The sequence below is a fragment of the Miscanthus floridulus genome, chromosome 19 (genome assembly GCF_019320115.1).
Source record: "Miscanthus floridulus cultivar M001 chromosome 19, ASM1932011v1, whole genome shotgun sequence".
Classification (NCBI taxonomy): domain Eukaryota; kingdom Viridiplantae; phylum Streptophyta; class Magnoliopsida; order Poales; family Poaceae; genus Miscanthus; species Miscanthus floridulus.
In genome coordinates this window covers 23,751,196-23,762,951 of record NC_089598.1, presented here as the reverse complement: position 1 = coordinate 23,762,951, position 11,756 = coordinate 23,751,196, and the positions used below count along the sequence as shown (strand labels likewise).

The 11,756-nt window shown below is 45.1% G+C and overlaps 1 protein-coding gene across 1 annotated transcript; it reads left to right on the top strand.

The window, feature by feature from the left end:
* Nucleotides 1-8,447: 8,447 nt before the first annotated feature.
* On the top strand, nucleotides 8,448-9,619 carry LOC136525730 (uncharacterized). Its single transcript, XM_066518617.1, has 2 exons — nucleotides 8,448-9,231; nucleotides 9,393-9,619. Exons 1-2 carry the CDS (start codon nucleotides 8,448-8,450, stop codon nucleotides 9,617-9,619), a joined length of 1,011 nt encoding a protein of 336 aa, XP_066374714.1.
* The last annotated feature ends 2,137 nt before the right edge of the window (nucleotides 9,620-11,756 follow it).

The following is an 11,756-nucleotide window of genomic DNA, read 5'->3' as shown; positions in this document are numbered from 1 at the left end:
ATGCTAGAAGATGCTAAAGAACACTTTGACATTAAGAGAAGGGAATGCAAAAGCTTGCGTAAGGAACTAAAAGCCCTTAAGCAAGCATTTGATGAGCTCAATGCATTTCATGAGACGCTAGAGGAAGCCCATGAGAAGCTTGGCAAGGCTCACAAAAAGCTTGAAAAGGCTCATTCCTCTTTGCTTGATGAGCAAAATAAAAAAAGCATGTTGAGACTTGCAATGTAGGCTTAACTTGTGACCTAATTGATGAATCATTATCTATGCCTATCATTGTTGCTCCCACTAACCCTTCTTGTAGCACTTTTATTTCCACCTCATCTACTAGTGATGGTTTCACTTGTGATGCCTCACTAATAGTTGAGAATGAGACCCTCAAGAAGGAGGTCAATAAGCTCACTCACACCTTAGCTAAGGCCTATGGTGGTGAGGACCGCTTGCTTATGTGCTTGGGTAGCCAAAGAGCTTCTCTCTACAAAGAGGGATTGGGCTATACCCCAAAAAAGGCAAGGCGGCCTTTGCTCCTCACAAGACTAGTTTTGTGAAGAACAATGGTTGGTTTTGCACTAGTTGTAAGCAAGTTGGTCATGTAGAGCATGAATGCAAGAACAAGAGTAAAAATGCTAATGTATCATCTATTAAGCTTGATTCTTTCTATATGCTTACCAAGGGTGCAAATGGTGTAAAGGCTAAGTTCATTGGTAAACCATGGATGGGCTCAAAGAAGAAAGCCATTTGGGTGCCAAAGAGTTTGGTCACTAACCTTCAAGGACCCAAGCAAGTTTGGGTACCTAAAAAGAATTGATCTTCTTTTGTAGGTCAATTACAAAGCTAGAAAAAGGCATTGGGTTCTTGATAGTGGGTGCACTCAACATATGACCGGTGATGCAAGAATATTTAACTCAATCAACACCAATGACAATGATGGTTATGATAGTATCACATTTGGTGATAATGGCAAAGGCAAGGTCAAGCCTCTCTTCTCAACATTTCTGTAACATCCTATTGCATTGACCAGACATAAAACTGGGTACACGTACTCCTACACCATTTACTACCGGACTCCTTGAGTTTGCCGAGTGCCCGAAACACTCGGCAAAATACAGAAAACACTCGGTAAATTGTTCGCCGAGTGTAACACTCGGCGAATAGCACTCGCCATAAACAGTTCCGGCAAAACCAACTTTGCCGAGTACCATTTATCGGCACTCGGCAAAGTTTTTGCCGTGTGCAGTTTGGCTCTCGGCAAAAAGAAACGGTCATAACGCCAGACCCGCCGTTAACAGCGACTTCGCCAAGTGTCAAACGGCAAGGCACTCGGCAACTAATTTCTTTTTAAATTTTTTTTGGTTTTTAGAATTCCTTGTCGCCGAGTGCTGCTCTCGGTAAATGATAATAATATGCCGAGTGCCACGCAGGCAGACACTCGGCAAACATTTTTCAAACAGTATTTGGTTTTTTAAAAAATAGCTTTTCGCCGAGTGTGATAATACCTACACTCGATAAATATTTCATATTTGCCGAGTGTCTTGGTCATAACACTCGGCAAAGCCTCAGAAATCTGAATTTTTTTTGTTTTTGCATTACATTTCCCAGCACACATATATATATATCACAGCACAGATATGTTTCACAGCACAGATATATTACACAGCACATATATCACATATATATATCATCTCCACACACCACATATCACATACATCATAATAATCCACAATGGTACACAAATGTCATACCACAATACCAACATAAGGTTCGAGTTTAAAGTATCCACCACAAGTGCATTACAAGAATAAGTGCAACACAAGGAATAAGTTCAATACATTAAAAGAAGCAAATCACCAATTAGACCACGGCGACTGCTGCGGTGGGTCATAAGGTACATCGTTTGATGCCGCCGATTGACCCTGCACAAAGAATAGATAAGATTACTTGATAGTTGCAAAAGGAATTGTTGAGACATATATAGCTAGTAGCATTGCAATTCAAAAGGCAATACAACAAATACAACGGTGTGTGTGTGAGTGTGTGTGTGTGCTGGTGTGCTGGTGTGTGTGTGTGTGTGTGCTGGTGTGTGTGTGTGTGTGAGTGAGTGTGTGTGCTGGTGTGTGTGTGTGAGTGTGAGTGTGTGCTGGTGTGTGTGTGTGTGTGTGAGTGAGTGTGTGTGCTGGTGTGTGTGTGTGTGTGAGTGTGTGTGTGTGCTGGTGTGTGTGTGTGAGTGTGTGTGAGTGAGTGGACATGGAGATAGATGTACTCACAGGAGTGTCTTCAGGAGGACAAGGAGGAAGGAATAGTGCTTGTGGCAGAGGTTCACCTATCTTCGCGCTGAGATTTTGCATCCACTAAAACATCTGCTCCTGCCTCTGCCGATTAGCGTCAATCTTCGCCTCCAACTCTATTCTCTGCCTCATCTCTTCTTCTAGCTCGGCCTACAAAATTTCACCCCAATGCTACAATGGAAATCAAAGGTATGTAAGAAACAATGAACGATGAATAAAAGAGTAATAACCTGCAAAGTCTACATGGCGTGCTGTGTACTGGTCGGCCGTGGGCGTATGGGCGGCCTCTGGCCCATGTCGCTTGCTCGGATCTGGGAGAGAGTGGGAGTAGTGGCCGTGTCGACGACGCTGTCGCCAAGCCAGTACCTGCCATGCTTCTTGCCTCCTCCCACCCTCATGACAACGTCATCTGTTCTGCGGTTTCCTCGGTCATGTATAGCCATTGGATCCTCGGTAAGAATGGAAGGTACCGTAGGATCTTCACGGGGATCTCAAGCTGCCTCTTCTGACCATCATCAGACTCTACCTCCAGGTACCTAGAGGATTGACACTTTGGACAGTACTTTGCTTTCTCATGTTCTTTCCTAAATAGGACACACCCCTTTAGACAAGCATGTATCTGCTCATATGGTATCTTGAGTGCACGAAGGAGTTTCTGCGACTCGTACATGCTCTTTGGCATAATGTGAGCTTCTGGAAGCAACCTGCCAATAACTGCCAACGTAGCATCGTAACAATCTCGACTCATGCTAAACTGAGCCTTTAAGGCCATTACCCGTCCAATGGCATCTAGTTGAAAAACCTTTGTGTGGCCGTGAAGGGGTTTCTGTGCCGAAGACAACATGTGATAATACGCCTTTGCGGTTGCCTCTGGCTCCTCCTCCCCACCTTCTTCACCTACGTGTGCTTTGTGAAAGTCATTTAGCCAGTCACCTACCCCGGCATCAGCATCGAAATCTTCGACGCGTGCTCTCACGACCTCCTCTCTCATCCGATCGGCTTCACCGTGGTAGATCCACCGAGTATAATCTGCCGTGAATCTATTCTTGCAAAGATGAGTAGACATGACATCCTTTGGTTGCCGACGCCTGTTTGCACATCTACTACACGGACACCAAATGGCTGACGCTCCTGGAACTAGGGCAAATGCTCTATCTATGAAAGCCTCCGTCTTCTCAATCCATTCATCAGTCAAAGCACGCTGACTTGGGCGACCCGTGTACATCCACTCACGGTCATCCATCCTCTGACACACACACACACACACACACACACACACACACACACACACACACACACACACACACACACACACACACACACATATATATATATATATACACACCAGCGAGACATTAAGAATCAATTGCATGTACACGATGTTCCTACCATCTAATAGGTCAAGATAGGTCCTAATTCCACCCGAGGATGCGTAGCTGGGGTTAGTCTCCATGATCTACTCCGATCCGAGACAGAATTTCGGTAGCACCTCCCCGCTGTTCTCCAAATACACATCCCGGTAGGGAGATTGTGTATTCGGAGAACAACAGGGAGATGCTACCGAAACTTTGCCTCGGAACGGAGTAGACCACGGAGACTAACCCCATCTACGCATCCTAGGGCTGTCCAAAAAACGTGGACAATTCGAAACAGATACGGTTATCGATATGCAAAGAGCTGCATATTTCCAACCGTATCTCTTTCGAACGGGAGACGCCTAACCGGGTTACGTGCTCTACAAACATGCATGATACGGAAAAGAGGGGTGTTTTATGCCTCACCTCGCTGTCCCGCAAACAGGAGAAGCCTCACCGCTACAAGGTCCACGGAACACCAACAAACAGCCAGAAGCCTCAGTCCTCCCTAAAAGAATAAGTCATTTCACACGAGTAAGTAATTACCTTTATATCACCATAAACAAAGTAAAAAGAAACAAGATAATGGATACACGAGGTCAGTAAGAAAGACACTTCTGAAGTAGTGAATTTGTGATGGAGTCAAATCTATTGCAAAAGGCTATGGGCAGCAATACACGCATCAGAGATTAAAAGGTGTGTATAAACCTACATGCATATTGACGAAGTTACTAAGAAAGCCATTAATTACACTTGATCAGTAAGTAAATTTGCATGTAAAAAAACAAATAACAATCCCTTTAACCCTTCAAAAGTAAAGAAAACAATGTGATGAAGTACATAAGTCTAAAAACGAGGAACAAGGAACAGTATGATGATGTAGACTGCAAATTTTAGCGTAGGTGATTCACAGAATTGTTATGCAAAACATTTTTAACGTAGGTTTCACAAAAACGCCTTTCTTATTGTGGCGTTCACAAAATTGTCATGCAGAACATGTACACCTAGGCAATTTCATTCTTTTGCGTAGGTGATTTTAGGAGAAAAAAGAAAAAGGAGAAAAAGAAACGATATGTCATCCAAATTAAGGTGCACACATTCTGCATGACAATTTTGGGAAGCTCAAGATAATAATTTTGCGAAACCCACTCTTTAGGGTGGCAATTAGGGATACAAGCAGCCTCCATGCTGCTGCTCGCGATGCTTTTTTCTATAATGGAAGACTTTATTTAAAAAATTCAAGGACAATGCATTAGCCGGTACATAGGGTCCGTTTAGATACGAGAGTTAATTGTTAGCTAGCAAAAAAAAATAGTCCTCTAGTTCATCCAACCATGAGGACTATCTGGTCCGCGACGATACCAATGTCAGCTTAGACGTCCGGTGCTGGACCTAATGACAAATATCTATTTTTCTCATTTATATATGGACCAATTGGATTGACAAGTTGCTGTTTATATACACATGCCAGCGGCACTATGTCTGAGCTGACATTGGTAGCATCGCGGGCAGCATCGCGGCCTCGAGAGCACCGTCGGCATTCCGTCGTCTTCTACTTTCTCCTTGTATTTGTATGTATGAAGAGCAGATGCATCGGTGCTTACATCCGTCAGATAGCTGTTTCTGAGCCTGAAGAGTGACCAATCTGCTCTGCAATCTGATTTCAACCTTCCTGTAAGCTGATGACTATAAGTTCCGCATTTTAACCTTCCTTTCGTATTCCCTAGCAACTTGATTTTTTTTTGAACTAACAAACTGACAGGTGAATGATTACTTGTCCGTATGCACTAGATTGGCCCCTAATGTAAACGACCATCTCTGCTCTGGAATGTGCACACGATTGATGATGGCAAAAGACAGGAAGGGCGGGCGATATACTGATTAGATCCGGTGATAAAAAGGTAATCCAACAAGACATCACCAAGTATCTGGTATCACCAAATATCTGGTGTATTATGCATGTTTCACTTTTAACAATACTCTGATCTATCTGTAAAAAACAAAAAAACAGGGTAAAACATAAGCTGATTTTCACATCCACTAATTTGTTTTGTTCGTTTACAGTAGTTCCATCATTTCCCATTACACTATATGAACATCTTGTGAAGTAAGATCTCTACTGTAAGCATTTCAGTGACAGGTTCAAATTTTGTTCTTCATGTTCATTATCCCTTGCCAACTCAGTGAGGTAGTACCCATCTAAACTTTGACTTAATGATGGGTGCTCTGTTTCTATTAAAAGAATATTTGCTTCATCAACTTGCTTCTCATATAACTATACATTTGATTAGCATTCAAATATGACCACAAGATGTCGCTTTCTAATGTTCAGTAAATCTACTACATTCGATCAGACGCGTGCAGCCTGAACTATGGCCCCCAATTCGATTGGGGCCGCCCCCACGGTCGTCAGCAAGCGGAGCTGCCGAGGCCGTTCCCAAATCGGAAGCAACCGAGCAGGACGACTTTGAGTTACCTGGGTCGCCGTAGAACAGCTGTCGTCGGAGAGGCGGCCACGCTGTAGAAGCCGCCCAGGAGGTCGTCGGAGTGGCGTCGAGCAAGGGGCTCCCTGCGGGTGGGCACCGAGGTGGCGCAGGGTCTCGCTGGGGGCAGGCGGGCGGGGTCGTGCTCGCGCTCGATTTCGCGGCGGGACAGGGGCGTGGGCCAGCCGGTGGCTGTGGCAGACCGGCCGAGCGGGGTGGAGGTCGACGGCGGAGGCGGGCGGGGTGGGGAGGGAGGGGGCCACGGAGTGGGGAGGGAGGGGGCGGCAGAGGGGTTGCGGTGGAGGGTGTGCGGTCGGCGGCGCGTGGGGAGGGAGCTCGACGGCGGCGGGCGTGGGGAGCACGATGGAGTGGGGAGGGAGGAGGGAGGTCGATGGCGGCGCGTGCGCACGGAGCTCGACGGCGGCCTGTTTGACGACGGCGGCGCGTGCGCACGGAGGAGGGCGTGCGCGTGCGCGGGGATAGAATGGAGAAATGGCCAGAGCCGGCTAGCGGCCTAGCTATTTTGCGGCCTGTTTGCCGAGTGTCGGCCCGATACGACACTCGGCAACGTTTTTTTTTAAAAAATCCCATCAGTTTGCCGAGTGTCGGCCGATGGCGCACTCGGTAAACTACTTAAAAAAACCTAAACGCCTGATTGCCGAGTGCCGTGACGATTGGGTACTCGGCAAACATTTTTTGAAAAAAGTGCCCTCCTGTTTTCCCTATTTTAAAAAAATCCATGTTCTCCCTTAACAAGAATTTTTAAAAAAAGTTTATTACATTTTTGCCGAGTGCCACCTATGCAGCACTCGGCAAACTTATTTCTATATTTCATGCTGCCATTTTCTTTCCTCTACTTAATTACTTTCCTCTATTTCATGTTTCACTAATTTCATGAAATGAACTTGCATTACACTTTGTTAGGTGCACTCACAAATGTATATTTCAAGCTTGTACAAAAATTGGACTATTATTTCATGTGTTTGTATATCACGCATCTAAAATTCAATAATTGCGACGAAAGAATTAAAATTACGAAATGGCTCCGAAAAATTGCCAAAAATTCACAAGAAGCGATCTTTGTTCTCTATTGTATATACAAAAAATTTTCAAGTGAAACTCCAAATCAACATTCAAATTGTCTCCTCATCTTACCGGATCTTTCTCAAATCTCAGAAACTTCTCCGGAGATGATCCGATTTGTAAGCAGCGTACGTGTCAACTTTGCCGAAACACTCTCAATTTTTTACCATAGCCTCCACGTATGATATCATGACAACTCGACGAATTTCGTGATTTTCAGACTTCGTTTGCTTTTTATAGAATTTTTTAGACGTTTCCGCCACGCGTTTCTGCTTATGTTTCGCGAACACAATGTTTGAAATTTCTGGTCTGGCCCTAGATACGGTCTCAAAACAGACTCAGTGACAAGAATATCATTTTTTTATTCACTTTTTTCGGATATTCGAAGCACTTGCAGTTCAAATCCAAAAAATTACCGAAAATTCATTTGACTAAAATAAATTGACAAAATATAGTAAAATAACTCAGAAATGTACAAAACTTCAACACAGAGCAACATGTATTGTAAGACAACAGTAAAAAAGTTTGGGGGGGCAAAATAAAAAAAAATTGTTTACCGAGTGTCAGATGCTGACACTCGGCATATAACAGAATTTGCCGAGTGTCGTATTTTGACACTCGGCATATGGGTGGGTTTGCCGTGTGTTAACGTGTGACACTCGGCAAAATGATAACGGAGGTCGACGGTGTTACCCGGACATGAAGTTGCTGTGTGTCTATTGTTTGCCGAGTGTCAGCACTCGGCGTAAACTGTTATGCCGTGAGTTTTGTTTTTGCCGAGCGTCGTCTTTGGGACACTCGGCAAACACCATGTTTGCCGAGTGCCCGAAATCTTGCCCACGGCAAAGGTGGGGACACTCGGCAAATTCGGTGTTTCCGGTAGTGATTATAGGCCAATACAACAATCATAGAACCAATGCTTATACCTATGAAAGAATTCTCTAGCTTGCTACGCATGGTATAGCACAACTATTTGTTATTATACTATATGTTTTAGTCACCTAGAGCAATCCCAGCGGGGCAGCGACACATCACAAGCAACCGACACTACACAAACACAAGCAACAAGATAGAAGAAGATGACGACATAAAAAAAACCGCTCTGCCAATGCATCCCATTCATCGCTTGATTATATATATACACGCCTAGTCACCAAAACATGCGCACAAACAAAGAAGAACTGAAGGTGGAAGAAGAAGAAGAAGAAGAGAACAGGACCTCTCTCGAAGAAAGGGCGGCAGCAATGTCGACGTACCTGAAGAAGCCGTCCCCCTACACCGTCTCCCTCATCGTCCTCCTCCCTCTCACCCTGATCTTATGCTTCACCTTTCTCGTTCCGCTGTCCGCCTACCTCAGCAACCCGCTTGCTGCCACGACAGTGGCTACGAGCGCCTGCGTCGGCACCACCGCCGGGGTCGTCCGCGTGGCGCCAGCAGCAGCCGTGGACGACGTCGGCGACGGTGTCGGTAGCCAGCGCCCGGCCCAGGCGGAGCTGATGAGCGTCCTCGTCGGCGTGCACACCATGCCCGGCAAGCACTCCAGGCGCCACCTCATCCGCATGGCGTACGCGCTGCAGCAGCAGACGCCGCCCGCCCTCCGCGCCGCCGCCGCGCGCGTCGACGTCCGGTTCGTGCTCTGCGCGCGCCCGATGCCGCCCGAGCACCGCGCGTTCGTGGCGCTCGAGGCGCGCGCCTACGGCGACGTGCTGGTCCTCGACTGCGCCGAGAACGCGGAGGAGGGGAAGACGTACACGTACTTCGCCAGCCTGCCCGCCATGCTCGGCTTCACCGGCTCCGGCGGCCGGCCGTACGACTACGTGATGAAGGTGGACGACGACACGTTCCTCCGGCTGGACGCGCTGGTGGACACCCTGCGCTCGGCGCCGAGGGAGGACATGTACTGCGGCGTGGGGCTCCCGTTCCACGACCGGGAGTTCCCGCCGTTCATGCTCGGCATGGGCTACCTGCTGTCCTGGGACCTCGTCGAATGGATCGCCACCTCCGACATGGTCAGAAGGGAGGCCAAGGGTACGCACTTGCATTTTTCATGCATGCATCCGTTCTTGCACCTTAGTCTTATTGACTACTAACATATACTACTCTACTACTACACTTCTCATGAAAATGTTTTCAGAACATGCATAGTAGTTATTAACAATGTTTAGCAACATGTATATATGCATATTCAGGTGTAGAAGATCTGACCACAGGCAAATGGCTGAACATGGGCCACAAGGCCAAGAACCGGGTGAACATTTTCCCCAGGATGTATGACTACAAGAGCGCCAAAGCTGAGGACTTCTTGGAGAACACCATTGGGGTGCATCAGCTGAAGCAGGACCTAAGGTGGGCACACACACTAGAGCACTTCAATGTCACCCGGTTGGAGCCCTCCAGCAAGCTACACAACTTCTAGAGAGTGGGGATCAGAATCCTCAGATTATTCCGCAAAGAATGTGTAAATTTGTAGTATTGTTGATTTGTGGCGTGTAGCGAATTAAATATGAAGGGTTGTTGATACGTTGCTTGAAACATATATAATTGATAGCTTCCACTGCGAAGTTATATACATCTCGTTGACGACATATTTTTCATAATGGTACGTTAATATAAGAAAAGGGCATTGTCAACTGGATAGGGACTCCAAGAGTTTTGAATTCAGAAACTCAGATATATCAGTTTTGTGACGAATACTAGGCCGTTTCTGTCACAATTATTCGATGGCAATTCAGCATTCTAAGCTGTTTCTTTGTTTTGACTACTCACTGCTCAGCATTCTAAGCTACAACATATACAGTAACATATACAAAATCCCATGCTTAAAATGTTAACTACTTGACATTTACTAAATGATGACAAGTGTGACAACAGAATATCATAGCATTAGTTTTGTTAGTGACATGGCACTCTTCTGTGCTTACAGCTAAAACTCGCTGTGTGAAGTATTTTATATCAACTGTGAGCTTGTTCATAACCTAGGGGCTTCCTTACTCCTCTTGTTCTCTTGAAAAAAAATGCCTTCTTCATACTAAATTGTGGTTTGATTCCGTGCCTCTTGCACGGTTGCACCAGTTGGAGATGATCGAGTTTCCGTATTACAATGACATCGCAACCAACCGCCCTCTTGAGGTCCTGACTGATGATTCAGCTCTGTTGCTCGTGAAGATTTCAATGCACTCTTGCAGAAACCCGATTTCTTGATCTGTCACTATTGTGTGAGCTCCTCACCATGGTTTCAGCTGGCTCTAGGATGCACAGCTAAGAAAGGGAGGTCACTTTCATGACATTTTGTAATAGCTATAGCTCTTGAGATGTCATATCATTGAACGATTCATATTACATTTTGTGGATCAGCAGTTCTGATTTCTCTGTCCATATTAGTATACTCCACTTTCCAAGTCGACTGCTGCTCAGCAGCTTCTGGCAACAAGATGAAACTGTTTTTTTGCATTATCGGCAGGCAAATGTTGTAGCCGGAGTCTGTTGTTTTCATCTGAGTTCTTTTGCATTTATGTGCTTGGAATGTAGCAGAACCGGACGCGAATTTATGCAGTGTCCAGTGTAGCCATGTCGCTGTCGGCCGGAAATGGTAGAATGGTTGTGAAGACTCGAAGTACTTGGTGAATGTTGAAAACTCTCTAAACATGTAAATCGTAATTATGTACAGAGTGGTGACATGTTCTGAAAATATAATGTGTGCATTCCTAATTGGTACATGATCGCCATTATTATTTTTTGCACCGTGCATTTTTGACAAACGTACTCCTACACATGTGCCATGAAAATATTTCCAGAACATTCTAGTTTTTTTTGTTTTTGTTTTAACATTTTTTTTCGGAAGGACAGCAAGAGAATTGCCGCGATTTTTATTAGATGAGAAAAAGAAAAAACAAAAAGATTACAAGAAACACCACCACCAAACGCCCTCGACCAGTACTATCAACGAACAAAACGAACGGAGTAAAACAACCTCGACCCCAACCAGAAAAACAAAAGAAAAAGGAAACCGCCACCATACTAAGAAAAACTAAGGAGATCTGGCTTCTGGTCGAGTTGCAAAGTTGAATTGTTGGATGTCATCTTTGATCAATACCGCTACTTAGGATGGTTGCAAATCCTTATGTTGGAAAGTTCTTTGGTTTCTTTCCTTCTAGATGTTCCATCAGACATAAATTAGAATCCCATCGAAGGAAGTCTTATGAGTTTTGTCAAATTTGGCTTGACATTTCCTCCAATATTTGTAGACTGAACCGTCCAGTGAAATGTTACGAATTTGGCCCAAATTGAACTGGCTCTGGATTATACACCATACATTTTGTTTTAACAATGTTTAGCCACATATGTATAGACATATAGTAGTCAACTGTGGAGGTTCTAACCACAAAGGAATGGCTGAACGTGAGCAACAAAAAGCCAAGAACCGGTTGGACATTTTCCTCGATTGATAATAAAGTTTGCTGTTTTTAAGTAAAACAGAAACTATTCAATATATTTTCTTTGACTATCATTATGCCAAATCCCTTTTCGTGTGCTATGCACCTTGTGTTCGGCTC